This window comes from Pelodiscus sinensis, chromosome 19 (assembly GCF_052426305.1).
Source record: "Pelodiscus sinensis isolate ZL-2025 chromosome 19, ASM5242630v1, whole genome shotgun sequence".
NCBI lineage: Eukaryota > Metazoa > Chordata > Testudines > Trionychidae > Pelodiscus > Pelodiscus sinensis.
In genome coordinates, this window is record NC_143070.1 from 30,140,898 (window position 1) to 30,161,509 (window position 20,612).

At 51.3% G+C, this 20,612-nt stretch overlaps 2 protein-coding genes and 1 non-coding gene across 4 annotated transcripts in view; 1 reads left to right on the forward strand and 2 right to left on the reverse strand.

Moving 5' to 3' along the window:
* Positions 1 to 20,612, reverse strand: part of LOC142821519 (uncharacterized) — a 54,210-nt gene that overhangs the window by 18,002 nt on the left and 15,596 nt on the right. The gene's annotated exons all lie outside the window — the stretch shown is intronic.
* LOC142821523 (zinc finger protein RFP-like) overlaps positions 1 to 20,612 on the forward strand; it is a 48,794-nt gene that overhangs the window by 4,052 nt on the left and 24,130 nt on the right. Inside the window, exons 1-4 of one of the 2 annotated variants that reach the window (XM_089771144.1) lie at positions 619 to 961; positions 1,509 to 1,568; positions 2,975 to 3,088; positions 3,395 to 8,535. In XM_089771144.1, the coding sequence (XP_089627270.1) occupies positions 826 to 961; positions 1,509 to 1,568; positions 2,975 to 3,088; positions 3,395 to 4,485 (1,401 nt within the window). In that variant the 5' untranslated portion in view covers positions 619 to 825 and the 3' untranslated portion in view covers positions 4,486 to 8,535. Of the gene's footprint in view, positions 1 to 270; positions 294 to 618; positions 962 to 1,508; positions 1,569 to 2,974; positions 3,089 to 3,394; positions 8,536 to 20,612 lie in introns of those variants that run through there. The other variant, XM_089771145.1, reaches the window with a different exon arrangement.
* TRNAT-AGU (transfer RNA threonine (anticodon AGU)) lies at positions 11,414 to 11,487 on the reverse strand. The gene has a single exon. It is a non-coding gene; the product is annotated as a tRNA-Thr (tRNA).

The following is a 20,612-nucleotide window of genomic DNA, read 5'->3' on the forward strand; positions in this document are numbered from 1 at the left end:
GGGGGGGGGCTCCTGAATCACAAGTGCTGGATCCCAGTTGTCAGATCTCAGTGTAACACCTTGTGCATTGCTGCCATGTGAGTGACTCTTGTGCTTTGTAGAGTTACAGGCACAGAGCTATTAGAGATGGCAACGCCCCATTCACTCAGGGGATCCATGTTCCTGGGGCCAGGGCAGGGCCTCTCTTCCCAGGTTTTCAATATCCCTTCTCAGAGGTCCCCTGTGTGTGTCCAATGGGGCTGAGATTCTTTTCTGTGTCTTTTTTTCTAGGATGGCAGAAGCGCCCTGAGTAGGTACGTGGCTCTCACTCCCCTCACACTGCAGAGAGCAGGGAAAAGGCTTGGAGCAGATGTTAGCACCACATCTCCCCAGAGCTCTGCAGCCCGATGGGTTGGAACATGGACTGTCACTCCTGGGCTTTGAGCATATTCAGCCCAGGACAGCAGGGATGAAGAGTCTGTCCCACTTGAGGGCTGTTTGGAGACCTGTGTGGAAGGAGCTGGGTTGAGGGGAGCTGGTGTCTCGGTGTAGTCCCTAGTGGACAGATTCCTTCAGCCCATCACATGGGAACCTCCTGTCCCTCGGCATCTGGAAGCCAAGGAGTGAGTTGGCCGTGGAGACTCTATTCTCCTTTGCTCCCCCAGCCAGTCTCCCCAGGCCAGAAGTGAAGAACTGAAATGGGATCTTTGAGGGGAAGGTTGCATGGCCATGGCATGTGTTGTCCCTTTTCTCAGGCTGGGAGAATTGGAGGAATTCTAACTCCAGGCCTGTTAGAGCTGAGACTTACTAGCCAGAACTTATCAGCAGTAAACGACATACAATCATATGGAATTGTTTCTGTCCAGGTGTAAGATGGGGCAATTCCAGCTGCCGGAAGATATTTCCCCTGAACTAGAAGAACAAGTCAGAGGTTTCTCCCAGAAAACGATTGCTCTGTCGGAGACTCTGAGGGAGTTCAAAGGTACCTGGAAGGGATGGATGAGGGGAAAGCGGTTCAAGTATCTGAGACTATTGAATCTGGCCTCTGAAGCCAACCTTCCCCTGCCTCAATTCCCATGTACACAATGACGGACCCATCATGCTGCTCTCCTTAGAGGCACTGAGCAAACAGACCCAACTGCTTGCAGATAGAGCCAGGGGTTTGCAAACTCTGAACCTCCCATTCAGAGATCAAAATGGCTAAAGTTACTGTGATGGCCACGTGTTCCGCCACCACAGCTCAGGTTATGATAAGGGGCAGTAAGTGAATGAGAAACCAGGTGGAAGGGGCTGAGGAGGGAAGAGTAAATCTCATTTACGGCTTGTCTCTTCTGGGATAGTTGTGAGGCTGCAGGGATATTGGCTCCATTGCTGGAAGGTGCCCGAGTGAGAGGAAATGAAAGTTTGACTCTTTCATTCTAAATACCTGAGTGTGTCTCTGATAGAATTGAAACGCAGAGATCAGAGTGGGACATTGTTATAAATAGGAGAGCCTGGAATCTCACCTCTTTTATCCCTTCCCCCACTAGACACTCTGCCCTCTGCACTGGAGAGAGCAAGAGGAAAATGCGTTGGAGTTTTCAGACAAGGTGAGTTTGCTGGTGGAAGTTTTGTGATGTGAGAATTCCTGTGAAAACATCTTCATGTGATTGTCATTGGTGTTACCAACCAAACCCAGCAACCACGGTGCACACAGCCCTAAATCACCCAGTGATCAGTGAGGAGCCCCAGGGGTGCTGCATGGGGACCTGTGGACATTTGGAGAAACACTGGTCTATAGGTTTGTGATGCTAAAGGGGTGAAGTTAAAGCACAAAACGGACGGCAACTTCAGGCTCAGATTTCACTGCGCAGTTTCAATTTGGGGTTGGTTTCAAACAATAAATAGGGTGTAAGGCTGTATCATGCAAACTCCCTCCTAGACCCCTCTATCTGTCCTGCATCCCAAACCATTACCAGAAGCATCCTCCTTCTCCCAGTGCCCATCTCGGATCCTCCATTTCGTGCATTTATGTCATGGAAAAGAGCAGCTCTCGGCCACTTTCTATTCCCCCCCCCCTCCCCCCCATGAAAATTTGGTCCACCTCTTTGAATGGATACAGCTCAGTGAGAGCCAATAATTGAAAGCTGATGCCAGACTATTTCAGACAAGAAAAGAGGCACAAATGTTTGATAGGGAAGCCGATTAGCTGCTGAAACGAACAAAGAACTGGTGGATTCTCCCATCTCTTGATGTCTTCAAATCACTGGGGGACTTTCTAGAAAATACACTTTGGGGAAACAGAGCTTTGTGCCTGGGTAACCGGACTAAGGGTAATGGCTTGTGCCACTGAGGGGGTCAGACTGCATAACAGGATATCTTCTGATCCCATGAATCTTAAGATCTCATCCTGCAAACACTCAGCACAAGTGTTTAATAATAAGCACACGTATTTAATAATAACACCACCATTCAGATGCTTAATGTCACTGATTCTCTGTTGTGGAAAGGGTTTATAACGTCTCTGTGAGATGAGAGCAAAGTTTGTGCTGCAAATCTGTGAATGAAGACTAAGGATTTTAAATACAACAGCCTGCATTTAACCTATGTCCATGTTCAGGCAGATGAATATGTGCCTTGTTATCAGAAACACTGGGTGCTGAGAACTGGATTCCATTGTTGCAGACACAGTAATCTTGTAACTCAAGCCAGGTACGGAGAGAAATGAATATGGATTTGGGATCTAACTCCCATGAGCTGTTAAGAGAATATCTAGAGTGCAGCAGAGTGCTTAGCTGCCCTGGGGAATGAGCTAGGCCATTCCCAAGGTGGGGGAGTGATGCATTTTTACTGCAGGTGAGTGTGTCCTGGGCTCTTGTACCAGATAGAGCCCAGTCTCTGCAAGGTGGGGAAAGGAGCCTCTGTGGGTGGGTGACTCAGATCCCAGCTCTGGAAGCAGTAATGGGAAAGACCTTAATGAACAAAATCAGCACTTGGTTCATTGCTCTCCAAACAGGATTTCCAGTCTCCGAAACTGATGTGATCTCCTGGGTGGAGAGAGAGGAGGAGTTGCGAGTCCCAGATCCTCTGAGCTGTGAGGAAGGGGAGATCATCAGCAACACCCAGACAGGTGAGCAATCAGTTAAACTGACTCAGAAACCAATTTCTGTCCCCTTATAGCAGATGTAACTTGTGTGTTTTCATGAAGTGTGATTGACTGTTCAGCTTGTCTTCAACTCCAGTCAGAGTGTGGTGGGCGAGGAAAGGCTGGGTTCTCTTCTCTGTGGAAGGGTTGTGAAGGAGGACAATGAACTCAGCTCATGATAATTTGACCATTATTTGAGAGCGTATCCCCTTTTCTATTCCTCCTTTAGAGTTTCCTTGCAGTTCATCGTGGAGAATAACTCCTGTCTGGATCATTCCTCTATTCCAACAGGTGATGGGACACTGACTGAGAACCATGAAAAGAGTCTTCAGCAGGAAGGACTGGAGCAAGTGTCTCCATGTGGACTATTATTGAGACGATCTGAAGAATATGTTTTCCAGATACGTGAGCAAGGAGAGAGCTGTGAGAGTCAGCATAGCCCAGAAAAGCAGCAGGGAAACTATCTAGGAGAGGGACAGGCTAACTCCAGTAGCAGGAGCACAGGGGAGAAAAGAAACACAGAAACCATTCAACAGGAAATCCCCCATCAACAGTCACCCTGCATGTGTAGTGACTGTGAAATTCTTCCCGAACATCAAAGTGTCCATACGGGAGAGAAGCCCTTCAAGTGCTCTGACTCTGGGAAAAGCTTCAGTGAGCACTCACACTTTACAAACCATCAGAATATACATACAAGAGATGCGCCCCATAACTGCTCTGACTGTGGGAAAAATTTCAGTACAAACTCACAATTTGTTATCCATAGGATGGCTCACACAGGAGAGAAGCCTTTCAATTGCTCTGCGTGTGGGAAAAGCTTCAGTCAGAAGTCAAACCTTGTTACCCATAGGAGGACCCACACAGGAGAGAAACCCTTCAATTGCTCTGACTGCGGGAAAAACTTCAGTAGTAGCTCATACCTTGTTACCCATAGGAGGAGCCACACAGGGGAGAAACCTTTCAATTGCTCTGACTGCGAGAAAAGCTTCACTCAGATTTCACACCTTGTTAGTCATAGGATGAGCCACACAGGAGAGAAACCCTTCTATTGCTCTGACTGTGGGAAAAGCTTCACTAGAGGCTCACACCTTGTTACCCATAGGAGGATCCACACAGGAGAGAAACCCTTCTATTGCTCTGACTGTGGGAAAAGCTTCACTAGAGGCTCATACCTTGTTACCCATAGGAGGATCCACACAGGAGAGAAACCTTTCAATTGCTCTGACTGCGGAAAAAGCTTCAGTCACCGCACAAGCCTTTTAAACCATAAGAGGACCCACACAGGAAAGAAACTTTTAAGTTGCTCTGACTGCGGGAAAAGCTTCAGTCAGTGCTCGTGCATTACTAGTCATCAGAATACATACACGAGAGTCGCCTTATAAAAGCTCTGATTGCAGAAAAGGCTTCAAACACAGGTCAGACTTTGTTAAAGATTAGACAGTCCACAGAGGGGAGAAAACCATTGTTATTTTTTACTGTGGGGAACGCTTCAGTCAGAGCTGAAATCATCTTAGTCTTTGTAGGACCCACAGAGGGGAGAAACGTATAACCTGAGTTCCCTTTAAACTGCCCGGTCGGGTGGCTCTGGTCCCAGAAGACCCCTTGGGGAGGGCCTCCTGGGGTACTGACCTGTCCATTGCCACTCACCTTTCTGCTCTCTGGGGCTTCTCACCATCCGGTCCTGCTGGGGCAGCTCCTTAGTCTCCCCTGGCCAAGGCCCCGAGCTGAGATTCCCGCCCCCACCCCTGCCTCTGAGCAGCAGTACAGACGCTGAACCTCTTCAGGTCTGAGGAGAGAGCAGTTTAGGGCCCAGCTTCCTGGGATAGCACTCCCCAAATGGGATCAAACCCCAAAGAATGGGGTAAGCCCCATTTAGCAATGAAAGGGGAATGTGCACACCGATTGCTCCCATAGGTAGTAATTGTTTTCACTAGGCTTGATAGTAAGTAAAAGTGGTTTTATTAAGTACAAGCTGTAGCATTTAAGTGGTGATAAGTGGGAACAGGCTGAGCAAAGCAGATTACAAACTCAAAGGTAACAAATGCATCTGATGAAGTGGGTCTTTGTCCACGAAAGCTTATGCTCCAACACTTCAGTTAGTCTATAAGGTGCCACAGGACTCCTCGCCGCTTTTTCAGATTCAGACTAACACAGCTACCCCTCTGATAACTTACCAGAATGTTCATTGTATTTTAACCATATGCTAGCCTTTGCCATAAGCTCTGTGTGCAGTTTAAGCAATGACAGTGGTCAGTATCTCTCAGCAGTGGGGCTGGAGCAAAGGAAGATTGGGGGGAGGCATGACAGCTGCCCTGACACTGTGACATCCCCTCCTATCCCCCAGAGATGCCCCTGTCTGCAGGCTTCTAATCTCCTAACCAAAGCCCTCCAGGCCAGCTACAGCTGAGGTGGGCCAGCTACAGCCTGGCCACTGGGCTGCTATCTCAGTGCAGACATACCGAGAGCCATTTCTTTTGAGTTGGTGTCTCAGGGAGTCTCTCCACTTTCCAGCCCCCCATGTGTGAGTGCTGCTCTCTGGGGGTGCCTGGGAGAGTTGGGCTGGGGGCAGGGCTGACCTGAGCCATTTTTGCACCCTGAGCAGCAGGTGCATGCTGCATGCACGCTTCCTCCCCAGGGTGGCAACCTATGGGGGGCACCTGATGCGGCGTCCCTTACCCCTTCAATCAGGTGCCTCTATAGGTTGGTTCCCATGCATTAATCTGGCCCTGGCTGGAGGTGCAAGTGCCAGGTTGAGCAGGGTGGGGATGGGCACAAGAGTTTGTATTTGTTTCTCCTTTGAAAATAAAGCAGATGGTTAATTTCTCCCACTCCTGAGCTATGTCTACACTTGTGGCTTCTTGCGCAAGAACATCTTGCACAAGGGTACTTGTGCAAGAAGTCTTGCACAAGAAAATGTCCACACTGCCATGTGCATGCTGTGCTTTTGTGCAAGAGCGCCCATGGCAGTATAGGCGCTCTGGTGCGCAAAAAAGCTCTGATGGCCATTTTAGCCATAGGGCTTTCTTGCACAAATCCCTGCCAAGCGTCCACACTGCCCTCTTGCGTAAGAGCTCATGCGCAAGAGAGCTTACACCTGTTAAGGAGCATTGCGGAAGAAGCCCTTTTACCACGCCATACTGTAAATTTCCTTGAGCAAGAGCAGGCGGGCAGTGTGGACACTTTGCAGATTCTTTCCCAAGAATGGCTGTACTTGCACTTGCTCAAGAAGCCGTGAGTGTACACATAGCCCTGGTGTCCTTTGTTCTGCAGGAACTGGCTCCCACCATCCCATGGCTGCTGCCGGAGATCCCCAGCTGTGAACCCCTCTCTTGGAGGCTGGGGCTTGGCCCATTCTATGCAGGAAACCCAGGGCCGGATTAAGGCATGGGCTAGCTGGGCAGCTGCCCGGGGTACCTGATATAAGGGGCGCTGCGTGCCCTTTACAGCTGATAACTGCCATCAGGCACCACACGCCCGTATCGTGAGCTGCAGCAGCTCTCACTAGCTACCCTGCCGCGGTCACCTGAGGCAGGGTCCGCGTTAACCCCCTCAGCGCTGGCCAGCAGCACTCTTCCCCCCACGGCTGCGGGGCCCTGCATGGCCAGGCTCGGCCTGCTCCTGGCGGCACCAGGCTGAGCACCAGCAGCGGTGGCCGGGCAATGCATGTGCCTCCTCCTGCTGCCAGCTTGAACCTATGACTCTGAAATTAAGAGTCACATACTCTAACTACTGAGCAAGCCACTCTGTGCAGGGTCCCTCCTGCAATACCCTGTCACAGGATAGAGGATCAGCACGTTCTCAAATGCTTGATTCAGGGCTCTGTCGTGTCCCCGATGGGGTGCTCTGGTCTGTGTGGGGAGGCCTAGGCACACTGGCCTCTTTTACCACAAGAATGGCCCATTTCAGTCTCTCAAGTAACAGGAGAAGAGTCAGTAGCAACAAGGGAAGGTCCCCTGAGTGAAACCAGGCAGAAACGCCATGTCTCCCGTTCTGCAGCAAACCTTTCAGCTCTGGCAGGCACTGCCTCTTCTCACACTGGCCTGGGCCTGGCATCCCTCTCCTCCCAGCACCACAGAAAGCCCCTTGGCATGAGCCTGGGAAAGCTAGAGGCCTCAGGCCTGTTGCTCCCGAGAGGCTTGTACCTTGGCCTCCTCTGCCCATGGTGGCTGGCTCTCCCGGCTGCCCCCTGTGCGCTGCTGGCCAAAGAAGGCAGCAAGGCAGGAGTGGGGAGAAGCAGCAAGTCCCACTGAGGCCGACAGCTCGGGCTTAAGCCTCCAGCCCCAGCACAAAACCTTCAGCCTGGCCTCTGTTGCTCCCTCCTCAGAGGGGAGGAAGAAGCCCTGTTGCCTCAGGCCGGGGGAGGCGACAGGAGGCCTCTTCTCACAGCCTTACGCTTTGCATCAATGCCGGCTAGGGTTGCCAGGTGTCCAGTTCTGAACCGGACTGTCCAGTATTTGAGCTTTCTGTTCGGGAAACAAGCTGAGAAAATGTAAATGCGGAAATAGAAATGTTGGGTATTTTCTAAATAAGCTGTAATGTAGATTGCGAGGTAGTGTCAAGTGAGTTCAGTATTTCTGTGGAACCATCTGGCAACCCTAATGCCGTCAATCGCAGGGGCCAGGGAGCTCCCAGGCTGGTCGCAGCCTCAGCCACTTCCTGCTTCATGGCCCAGGCCCAGGCAGTCCAGGTGGGTCTCTGTGGGGCCCCGAGACATTTTGTTTGCTGTTGTCCAGGTGCAGGGGCCCAGATTCTGCAACACTCACAGGCCCCACAGGAGGGGGCTGGTTTGATGCTTCACCCCACGGCCCGGCAACAAGCCCCCAAACTCCCCCTGTGCTCTGAGAGCCCCGTTTGCTGTGTGAATTCTGTGGGGCAGGTTATGTCAGGCCTGGGCACAAGCAGGGTTCAGAACCAACCCACAAGTAAGTCCCTGCTCAAGAGGATTGAGCAGTGTCCTTTGCCAGCAATGTTAGTCTAGCCATGTAAGTGTCCCACTCACGTGCCCAAACTTTCTCCATACCCCACTAACAGTTGCTGCTTGCTCAGGGCAGATAAGATCTCAGGGGTGGTTTTCAGTCCCAGGGACTCCAACCCAAACCCTGAGACCCAGGGGTTTATAATCGAGAGGATCAATGTTTGCTTCACTTTTTCCTCCTCCCAGCAACACTAAATCTCAAGGCCAACTCCACAGTCCCAGCAGCTGGGGGAGATGTGCATGTTAGAGCCTCTGCCCACTGAGCTGTAGCTTTCTGTGCCCAGGGAGCCAGACACTGCCAGGGCTGGAGGGAAATGGGGATTGGCTGCACTTTGGGAGTCAAAGGTGTTGTCTGGGACCATAGAATCTAACAGTTTCACTGGACTTCCTGAGAAGGGCACCATGGCTTAACTGGCTAAAGTGTTTGTCTAGTAAACAGGAGATCTTTGATTCAACTCCCAGTGGTACCTTGGTGTAGCCTTTGCTCACATTTTCTTGTGTCTTCCTGGGATACAGAGGAGTCCTCTCCTGGCCATCCATGGAACTGCTGGTTCAGGAAAAGGCTGATTGGGGAGGAACATTGGGAAGAAGGAAACCACAAGCCTGGAGCGGGTACAGAGGCTACTGTGACTGGTACTGGAAAGGCAGGGCTCTTGCTGCAATTGCTGGGTCAGAAAAGCCAGCAACACATGCCTTTGTGATTCCCTCGGGTGGGGGGTGGGGAGTCAGCACCCAGAGATCCTGCAAGTACAAAGCTCCTACACCTATAGTAGCTGCTCCAGTGCTGCAAAAGGCCTGTGCACAGTACTTATAAGGCAGTACTTGTGGGAAACATGCTGAGGTTGTGAGTTCAAACCTCCCTTGGAGTAATGGTTTCTACTCCCTTCTGTTCTGGTCCCTTCCAGTGAATGCTGGGGGAGCTGTGATTCCAGCTCAGTGGAGGGTGTTTGTTGCTCATTTTCTGCTCTCGCCACCATCCCTGGCACGTGCAGTGGGAATTTTCACTTATCCCATCCTCTGGGGTGGAATCCCAGCTCCCCCAGCGTTCACTGCAAGGCATGGGTTCCCAAACTAGGGGGGAGGGGGATGCCCCCCGGAGTAGGCATGAAGAAATTTCAGGGGGGGGAATGAGGTGACCCAGCTGGGTTTTTTTCCTCAAGTTTTGCTGCTATTTTGGATATTTGCTCAGAGCTGTTGTGGCAGTTGCCAAAGTAGTTCAGTTGGGAGAGCATTAGAGTGAAGATCTAATAGTTCCTGGTTCAATCCTGGGCTTTGGTAGAAACCTTTGCCAATATGGCATAGTCTGTTTTGGCATCTCTACATCTCTGGTAAGCAAACATCTACAGTCAGAGTTGAAAGCTGAACCAAGAGGCCCGGAATTACATCATAAAGATGATCATATTTCAGGGATAGAAACTAGAAAGGGGATTTCATGACACCTCAGAGGTTGTTGACACAGGAGAACAGAGCTCTTCGCTTCAGCTGCTCCCAGCCTTGCAACTCTGTTTTTAATTCCATGTCCCCAGAAAGGAACAGTAACAGAGCCTGCCTCGGACTAATTCTTAGGCTTCCCCATATGGAGGACACACTATTTCTGTTTTCTTAGACTGTAAGTTATTAAGTTGATTTAAGCAATTTCAGAATAGTTTCCAAGTATAGACATGCCCTTATAGTCCTGGTCTTCACAACATCCGCTGGCAAGTTCCATAGGTTGACTGCGCTTGTGTGAAGAAATTCTTCCTTTTGTTTGTTTTCAACCTGCTAATATCATGGCACACCCTTAGTTCTTCTATTATAGGAACAAGAAAAATATCTTTCCTTATTTACAGTCTCAACAACTGCCATGATGTATAGACCTCTATCTTATCTCCCCTTTGTCTCCACTTTTCTAAGGTGAAAAGTCCCAGTCTCTCCTCATGTGGCAGCTGATCCAAACCTTTCATCATTTTTCTTGAGCTTTTCTGAAGTTTCCAATGCCAAGGTCTGGTTTTATGGGGGGCAGGGGATAAGGCAACCACATTTCCAGTCAGTGCTCAAGTTGTGGGCACCGCGTGGATTTATAGAGATGTAATATGATAGTCACTGTCTTCTTGTCAGGCCTTTTAAAATAATTTCTAACATCACATTTGTGGCTGCACATGGAGTGGATGTTTTCAAAGATCTCTCCAGCTGTGACTTGTTGTAGCATATTCGCTTTCATTTAGTATGTGTGTTACTAATTGTTTATACTAACTATGGCAGCTGATTCAAACTTTCATCATTTTTCTCGTACTTTTCTGGGCTGTTTCCAATGCCAATGGCAGCTGCCTGCATGAAGCCCTCCCCCCTCCTCCACTCAGGCTCTTATTTCCCCAGGCACCTGACACCTGCAGCCTGTGCAGGAAAGGAGCTGCCTGGGAAATGTGCTGGGGTGTTGGCCAGGGCTCAGCCAGGTGAGTCTCCCAGCCAGAGCCTGCCTCTGGCACCCCAGCCCCTCCCTTCCCTCAACCTATTGCCCCTTCCCATGCTGAAAGAGCAAAGACTTGGCAGAATTCATGAATATAGAGGAGGCTATTTCCCCTGACTGGGAGCCCAACCCCGGCCGCAGCAGTGGAAGTGCTCAATCCTAGCCACTCAACAGACACAAACCTGCAGTGTTGGCTCAGCTACACTAGTCATCCCAGGTCACTTTCTCTCCCTTTCAGGACGTGGGTCCATTCTCGGAGAAGGCGCGTGATGCCAGCATAGATGCTCCCCAGCACTTCTCCCCTGGCTGCACCCTCAGGGCCAGAGATGTGGACCTGCCCCTCTGCATCATGGGGGATGCTGCCTGCCCTTTGCTCCCAGGCTGATGAAGCCCTAGACAGGACACGTTGCCTAAAGCCAGGAACGTTTCCCAGGTGACAGCTCACATTTTCCTAGGTCCTCCTGGGACACAGAATAGGCCTCCCCTGGCCACCCATGGAGCTGCTGGTTCAGGAAAAGGCTGATTGGGGAGGAGTGTTGGGAAGAAGGAAACCACAAGCCTGGAGCGGGTACAGAGGCTGCTGTGACTGGCACTGACAAGGCAGGGCTCTGACTGCAATTGCTGGGACAGGAGAGACAGCATCACATGCCCTTGTGATTCCCTGAGGGGAGTCAGCACCTAGAGAGCCTGAGGGTGCAACCTCTGCAGCTCCTGCGGCCATGGAGAGTGAGGGTGTGTGGGCTGCAGGCGCTTCTCACTTGTGGTTTCCGTCTTCCCAACACTCCTCCCCAATTAGCCTTTTCCTGAACCAGCAGCTCCATGGGTGGCCAGGGGAGGCCTCTTCTGTGTCCCAGAAACACATAGGAAAATGTGATTAAAGGGTGTCAAAAGGCACCACTGGGAGTTGAACCCAGGATCTCCTGTTTACTAGACAGGTGCTTTAGCCAACTGAGCCATGGTGCCCTCCTCCGGAAGTCTGGTGAAACTGTTCTATTCCATGGTCCCAGACAACATCTTTGACTCCCGAAGTACAGCCAATCTCCATTTCCCTCCAGCGCTGGGGGTGTCTGGCTCCCTGGGCACAGAAAGGTACAGCTCAGTAGGCAGAGGCTCTAACATGCTCATCTCCCCCAGCCGCTGGGGCTGTAGAGTGGCCTTTGAGGTTTGGCCCAGATGTGGGGAGGGAGAAGTACAACAAACATTAATCTGCTGGCTTGTAAATCCCTTGGTCCTAGGGTTTGGGTTAGAGCCCCAATAAGGGGACCTGGCCTTCTTCAATTTGCTCCCTTCCTGAGGGCACAGAATTAACAAGAGAAAATGTCTTAATCCCACAGCAATCAGAACTGGCCAAGGAGTTAGCAACAAAATTTTTGTGAACATTTAAGTAAAGGAAGGAAACCCTCGGGTGTTTCTGGACCAAGGTTCATTCAAGTGTTTTTTTTTTTTTTTTTGTGGACCTGCCCCGACCGCACCCCTAGAGACTCTGGAACAAAGAAGACACATGAGAAGAACTCAACTTTCTTCCTTTTGCTGTGACATGGATGGATCTAGCTCAGCTTTCACTCAAGGGGTCCGTCTGCATGTGAAGTACCTGTGTAGGGATAACATAATTGTATTAAAAATAATTCCCTCAAGTGGAAGTGACTCCCCATAATTTGTTCCCCACAACTTAAAGGCTGTGTCTACACTGGCATGAATTTCCGGAACTGCTTAAAACGGAATACTATTCCGTTTTAAAGAAGCGTCTACATTGGCAGGCTGCTTTTCCGGAAAAGCCCTTTTTCCGGCAAAGCGTTTGCGGCCAATGTAGGCGCGCTTTTCCGGAAAAGAGCCCCGAGCGCCATTTCCGCGATCGGGGCTTTTTTCCGGAAAAGACTACTGGGCTGTCTACACTGGCCCTTTTCCGGAACAGTGTTCCAGAATAAGGACTTATGCCCGAGCGGGAGCAGAATAGTTTTTCCGGAATAGCGGCTGATTTTGTACAGTAGAGCATCGTTGCTTTTCCGGAAATTCAAGGGCCAGTGTAGACAGCTCGCAGCTTATTCCGGAAAAGCGGCTGATTTTCCAGAATAAGTGGCCCAGTGTAGACACAGCCAAAGTGTTTAGATTTATTATTATTATTTGTTAAGATTGTTAAATGTTTAGATTTATAATTATTGCCCCTCTAGAATATAATTTGTTAGGAATGTAATATTAGGTCATGTAACTTAAAACTGTTAAAAATATAATACTATGTAGCCAGAAACAGCTCCCCTCTCTGTGTCCCAGGGCACGCTCAAACTTATTGTTACACAATTGACACCCATTCTCTTCAAAGCATTGTGAAGCAATTAACCCTAATTGCGAAGTGAAACATTGTAACAGTAACTCAGCACTCAGAGAGAGACTGTTTTAAGAAATGCCACCCAGAAACTTGTGACTTTTTGTAACTACAACTCTTGTACATGTAAAGTTATTATTATACAAAATACTGTATGGGAAACATTAATTAGGGAATGTATGTAAGAGAGAGAGAGTGCTTGGACGATGAATGAATGGTTCTGAGAGGTGCCAGCCTGTGAATGCAGCAACAAAGGGCTGAAGAAGGCATCAGGTGCCAGTGCAACCAAAAGATGTCAAGTGGAGAAAACCAAGTACTGGAGGCCCACCCTATGAGATCATTGACGAGCACCTGGCAGCCACCCTGGACATCAGCATGATGCAGCGATTCCCATAGACTGGCATAGGAAGAAATTCCTGTAAGAACTGAACTAAAAGACTATGGAGTCAGAGTCCAACATTCTGCTGCCAGCCCACCAGGAGCTTCAGATGCGCATCTGATCAGGACTTTGCTCCCCACTACCATCACTTGTGTACAGAATACCAGTACAAGCAACTTTCAGGCTAGTAACTATAACAACTACACAGAACCTGACTGAATGGATGAATGATTGAATGAATGTTTATATATATATAAGTGTATAAGTGTTAAGTAGTGATAGGAATAAGTAGCTAAACAACATTGTTTGCTTCTATCTTTATTCTTTATTATTATCTCTACAATAAATGTGGCTTTTTGCCTTATCCCCCTCATAAGATCCTGCTTGATTTTATTGGTACAATACCTGTGACAGCACCTGGCTCCTCTGCCCCCTCATCAGCAATGCCGTATACTTGGGGGAGCACGCGCTCCGAGACTTATAGAAGGGACAAACTGGACCAGCCACCCTTAGTTAGGCTCCCTTCGATAGCTCAGCTGGCAGAGCGGAGGACTATAGCGTGTGCTTCGTAAGTGATCCTGAAGTTGCTGGTTCAACTCTGGCTCGAAGGAGTGATTGTTTTCCCTCCGGCCTGGCCTTAGTAGAAGGCAATCAAGGTGATTGCCTTGGGTCCATGTCTTCAGAGCCCTCCACTTCAATTGACAGAAAGATTGTGGGTACGAGCTGCCAATCACATTTCTTGGGCTGCGCAGGTTCTGTCCACACACAAAAGTTCTTTTGGAACAATGGCCGTTATTCCACAACAACACTGCAAGAGTCTACACAGCAATTCCGTTATTTTGAAATAATTCTGACGTAACAGACGGCTTATTCCGACTTCTGCAAACCTCATTCTACGAAGAATAACGCCTATTCCAAATTAGCTATTTTAAAAAAAAGGCCTGTGTAGATGCGCCACTGCTGCTAGTTTGAAATAGCCCTTCCCCGGGGCCATTCTAAGTTATTCTTCCCGGGGCTCTATATCGAGGTGACAGGAGACGGGGCTGGTTTCAGGATTTCTTTTAGTGCAGCAGCAAGGGGAGATGGAGGAAAATCAACCCCGTTTGCAAGCTTTGTGTGACAGGAGGGGTGAGAGCTGGGCAGCCCATCTCTTCAAAAAGGGCATTTGGGTGCACCCAGGGGCAGCAAGAATTCAGGCCCTCTGGCCAGTGCATTGGGGACAACGTGAGAGCCCTTCCATGAGCATTTTCTGCTCCCACTGGGGAAGGCAGCTGGGCTCCCTCTCGGGCACAAAGGCAGCAGTGCCTGGCCCAGAAGGGCTGGTGTCCAGCAGATCTCTGCCTCAGTGTGGCTGGCTTTTGGGGAGAGCAACTAGGAAATGGGGCGGGGGGGACTAGTGCAGCCACTTAGCCCCTGGCTGGCTCTGCCAGTAAAAAGATGATGATGATCACCCTGAACACTGGAGAATGTGGGAATCAATCCCACTGCCTCACACATGTAAAGCAAGTGCCCTACCACTTGAGCTAATTCCCTTACTGTGTTAAGTTTGGCCTTCTTGGAGGCTCTTCTCTTCTCCACAGGGACGTCTGTCTTCTAGGTCAGTTAGTCCTGGGAAAGGAGCAGGCTCCAAAAAGGCCACAAGGGCAACTCTCAGGAAGGAGACTCCCTGCAGCAAAGCCATGGAGGGGGAGGGGGGGGCGGCAGCAGAACGTGGTCTCTTTGATGATCCCTGCCCTGCAGCCTGTCCCACCTGGTCATTGTCATGGACTCTCTGTGAGGTCATCACCTCCCAACCTCCTTTAGCCAATAAGCTGAGGGGCTGAAAAAGCCCCTTGTGATGTCACTGCCACACCCACTCCTGCCCTCCAGGGCTAATGTCCTGCCCCAGGCAGCCCCTTTGCATGGCTGAGTTGCTCCCAGGGGTGAAAGTGACACATTTCTTAGAGGGATTGTTCTATTGGGCACCACCCCTTGGGCAGAGGGAGGCTCAAGGCAGGAAGTTGGGGGAGGGGTTGTGATAGGACAGTACCTGTAAGAAATTAAAATGTGGAGTGTGGGAGGCTCAGGGCAGGGATTTGGGGAGTGTGTGAGAGTGGGGGGGTCTCAGGGCAGGGGTGAGGATGTGGAAGGGTAGAGAAGTCAGGGCACATGCAGCCTTTGTTACTCACCTGGCTCGGCTGAAGCTGACACTTTGTTCCTCGCTTCCCTTCTGCTGCTTCATATCTTAGGGTGCCTCCACCTGCCCCATGCTGAGATCCAGGCCCAAGCAGGAAAGAGGCGGGTGGGCCCTGTTGGCATCAGGGTCTCACCACCCATCTTCTTCCCACCATCCGCAGCCACAGCCCCTTTCAGCCACTGGGTCAGCCCAGGAAGGGAGGCAGGAAATGGGGCTAAGTAGCGAGTCAGGCTGTGAGGGGCAGGCAAAGCTCATCTTGCCTTGCAGGGCCACCAGTAACAGCATCTGTCCTGTGCGCTGCTGTGGAGTAAAGCATCCCTGAGGGAGAACCAGTGCCATCAATGTACTCACTGCAGCTGCTGAAGTAGTTTAGGGAGAAGTGCATTAGTGAGAAGAGTTAAGAGTCCCTGGTTCAGTCCTAGTCCTTGGTGGAAATCTTGGTGGTGCTCCTGTGGCTGAGCCCTTGTGTGGGTCTATCTATACTAGTAGTGCCCGTGGGTGCCATGGCTCCTGCTGGGCCATTTATGTGTGCCTGCCGAGTGACTGAGGCTGGACCGCCCCCAGGTGCATAGAGCAAGTGCTGAGCTGGCCCTGGGCACATGGTGTATGGGTGTGGTGCTGGCCTTGGGTGCATGGCACAGAGGTGGTACCAGCCCTGGGAGTGTGGTGCATGGGTGGCACTGGCCCTGGGCACATGATGTAAGGGTGACTCTTCCCCTGGGTGTGGGTGTGGCCCTGCCCCTGGGCGCTGGACAGCTCCAAGAGGTTGGGAACCACTGGTCTAGACTGTGTTGTTATTTCTAGCTAAGAATGCAAAGTAGAGAAAGTAGAGACACCAGAGTTGCAAATGAAGCAGGGATTTAAATAGCATGTGCTTCATTTGCATACTCTCACCCATGTGCTGTTTTGAAAGTGAAAGGGCGTCTGGGGCTGCTAGTTCAAGCCCCTTGGTTTGAACTAACGTGATTCTTCATTTTTTGCCCTCTGTGCATCCCCCCCCACCAACATACCCCAATCCCCCCCTCACACCTGTCCCCAACACACCCCTTTCCCACTTTCCTCTCCCCCTTCCCCTACTGGTAACACAAACAGGACTTTTCTCTATTGAAAGAACAAACTCTCTGGGGAATGTGGGGAATGTAGAACTGGGGAGGGGCTGGGGAAAGAACCTGGGAGGAGGGTGGAGGCTGGGGGGGAAGGGGAGGTGGGGCTCATGGCTAAGGCTAGGACTGACACCTTCCTCTGATGGTCCCACTGCCTCATGTCAGGGGCCTCAGCAGCGCTGGGGGGTGGCTCCAGGGGGAGAAGCTGGTTCAAGGGAATTTGAGCTGCTGGGCCACTAAAGCAGGCCACCAGCAGCAGCCTCTGTGCAGGGCACACATGCTCCAGGCCTCCCGCTCATATTGAGTCTCCCCACATGGCTTGGGCTCACCACCTGGTGCCCTGAGGTAGCCACTGCAGCAGCAGGAATTTGGGCATCAGGTCCCCTGCTTTTCAGGAAAGGAAGACAGGTGACAAGGCCCTTTTTAGCCACTGGATCTGTGCAGGCTGGAGCCTCCCCCTACCAGATCTCTGCCCTGCTTCCTGCAAAGCTCACATTTTTGCTTGTTTCTGCTTCCCTGTCCATAGCAGGCAGCTAAAGGAAGGGACGTCACCAAACTGAACATCCCAATGGGGTTTGAACCCACCACCTTAGTGTTATCAGTATCACACACTAACCAACTGAGCTAGTCAGGATGTCTCTGCAGCTGCCAATGGCTCTTCTCCGACAGGGCCACTAGTGACTCACTGTGATGTGGGCTGGCTAGTCCAGATGCTTTGAGGTTTGGTCACGGTGGCTAGCGGTCGACATGGCGCACTGAGATCCAGGGTAAAAAGGCAGCCAGAATCTCTAGCTGCCAGCACCTTGCCTCCCAGCTTCTTCCCTGTCAGCAGCAGCCGCAGCCCCTTTCAACCACTGGGTCAGCCCAGGAAGGGAGGCAGGAATGGGGCCTCAGATTTCAGGATTCAGAGTCCTGAGCGCTGCCCTTGACACCATGGGACCTGAACCAACCACCCTTCACTCAACTGGGCCAAACTGGTGCCCCAGTTCATGCCCACGGGGACCTGCTTTACTTGGTTTCCTTCCGACTTCTTCTCCTGGGCTGAAAGGAGCATCCCTGGGATTCCCTGGGACAGGCACAGGACTCTGCCTCCCTACAGTCGGCCCCACCACACAGGCTTTGGCAGAACGGAGGGGAGGGGCTCTGCTCACCCCACTGAATCCCATAGAGGTGCTGAGCTCGTGCCCTGCCCCCCTCAGCTTGGCTTCCCTCCTCTGCCCCATTCCTGCCTCATTTCCTCTTTGTGCCAGTCACACAAGGGAGACAGCAGGAAGAGCCAACCCCCAAGGGGAGGGGAGGCCAAGCCACAAGCCTCCAGCCTGACCCATCTGGCTTCCCCAGTCTGGCACCAATGGGCATTCTCAGCTGATGTCACTCCCCTGTCACATGGGATTTGGGCTCATCTCAGACACAGGCCTGGCAGCAGGAACTGCACTTACCTGGCCACCAAGGGGAACTGCAATAGGGGAAGACCCTGTGTTTCTACCTGGTTTTAAACTAGAAACCTTTGGTATGTCGGGTAACCATGATGACCACTATACCACAGAAACACACACTGGTGGGGGTGGAACTTGGCTGACTGTTCTGTTCCTAGCTCTTGGCTGACTGTTCTGTTCCCTCCTTTGTCACGTGGGGAGTTGGGCTCATCCCAGGCACAGGCTGGTCAGCAGCAGCTTTACGTACCTGGGCACCCAGGGGAGCAGCAATAAGAGGAAAACCTGTGTTTCTGAACCAGGGACCTTTTGCATGTTAAACAAGTGTGATAACCACTACACCACAGAAACATAACTCAATGGGGCAGGAACTTGGCTGACTGTTCTGTTCCTGGCTCTTTCCAACACCCTGCTCTGCAGGGGAGGGGAATGCACCTTGTGAACACTACACCTCTTGTTCTCAGGGAAGCCACTAACCCGAGCTGCCAGCTCCTCATTTCCTCACCAGCCCCTTGAGATTTGTAGCTCAAAGCTGGAGCTGCTGTGGAAGGAGGTGAAGCTACAGAAGCTGACGGGGACAATCAGCGGCAGAGGGTTATTTTTTCTCCTCCCTGGGTTGATGTGGCTAGAACTGAGGAGAAGAAAATCCTCTTCCCTTCTCCTCAGAAGATGGAAATTGTTCTCTCTTTGGTTCTCCTAAAGCTGAACCCCAGGACTACACTTTTTCTTTCTAAAACCCTAGTGAAAGCAGAGACTAAATTGTTTGCAAACTGAGAATGTGACTTGAAGAAGGGCATCGCCCAACATAGGGCTTGAACCTATGACCCTGAGATTAAGAGTCTCATGTTCTACCAACTGAGCTAGCCAGTTTGGGTGCCAAAAAGCCTTCTCACACCCCATTACAGGGCATCAGGAGCCAAGTGTTCGCCACTGCCTGACAAGTCTTTTTTTTGCCCTCCGTGACCAAGAGTCTTGGTGCCAGCCTGGGGAAGAGAGATGAGTGAGGCCAGGAACCTATTGGAGAACCTTGTGGAATATTTGTCCAAGTTAAAGTCCATCAGAAAATGGATTTATAGGTGTTTCTGTGGCGTAGTGGTTCTCACATTTGCCTAACACACAAAGGCTAGGTTTACACTGGAGGGCTCTTGCTCAAGAATGGCTGTTCTTGCACAAGAATCCTCAGAGCATCCATACCGCCCACCTACTCTTGCACAAGGAGATTAACAGTACGGTGTCAGAAGACAGGGCTTCTTGTGCAACAGCTACGCTCTTTTCTGACAAGTGTAAGCCCTTCCAGTTCCTGTGCTTTGACTTCCTTTTCCACAGGCTCTCTAGAGAGAATTTTGTGCCTCCTGATGGGTGTCTGACACACCTGGAGCTCAGTCTCTGGTTCGGAGGCGCCCTGGAACTTACATCTGGCTGGAGCTTGCTGCTTCCCCTGATGTTCTCATGTGTGGTTCCAGCAGCTGCAAGACTCCAACTCTTGCCCCCATGGCGCTAACAGGTGCCCACCTCTAAGCGCTCATCTAAATTGGTTTTTATGGTCCCTTTCAGTGCATTTTTCTCCTCAGCAGCACACAAGAGAGAAGCTGTTGCCAGCGGCCCTGCAAGGCAAGACGAGCTTTTCCTGCCTTCCTCAGACTGACTCGCTACTTGGCCCCATTCCTGCCTCCCTTCCTGGCCTGACCATGTGGTTGAAAGGGGCTGTGGCTGCTGCTGACAGGGAAGAAGCTGGGAGGAAAGGTGCTAGCAGCAAGAGATTCTGGCTGCCTCTTTGCCCTGGGTCTCAGTGCGCCATGCCGGCCACCAGCCACCTCGACCAAACCTCAAAGCATCTGGACTAGCCAGCCCACATCACAGTGAGTCACTAGTGTCCCTGCCAGGGAAGAGCCCTTAGCAGCTGCAGAGACATCCCTGCAGCTGCCTGTGATGCCCCCCTGAAAGGGCTACTTACGAGGTAGGTTTCTGTAGGCTGGTGGCAAGTTTGTTTTACTGGCAGGGGCAGGGGGAGAGGAAAGTGGGAAGGGAGAGCAGGGGAAAGGTGGGTGGGTGGGGGGAAGAGGCACAGAGGGCAATGTAGAGGCCCTTGTGGGGATGCCCAGGGGAGAATCTCACAGGTGTCCTTGTCTGAGACTCTCCTCCAGAGCCTCTTGGAGGTACAAGCCACCAATGGGCTCCTGGTGGCATCACGGGCACTGAGTTCTTCGGTGGCTCCAGCCTGGTAGGGCAGCTGCTGCATAGAAGAAAGTGGCTCAGGGAGGGAATACTTGAATGGCCCAGTGGGGGTTGGTGAGTTTTGGCTCATTCGTACCAACCCGGTCAGTGGACTGTTTCCCTGCGCTTAGGGCTCTGATTTGGGACCCAGTGGAGGAAGAGGGCCTGGGTCCCGCTACCTCCAACCCAGGGGCCAACCCCTTTGCTAGCCCACATTAAAAGTTCCCTGTCATTGGTCTTGAGCTGAGAAGGCTGTGCACTGGTGAACTAGAGACACTTACCTGTGGACTTGAGCCGAGAAGGCTGTGCACTTGCTAAGTAAAGACATTTCTTGCGGGACCTTAGCCTGGAAGGCTGTGTTTCTGTTGATTCAAACCCCTCAATGAGGAGCCTCAGCCTGGAGAAGGCGAGGCTTGTGTTAATCAAGGACTCTACTCATAGACCTTAGCTGAGGTGGTGATGC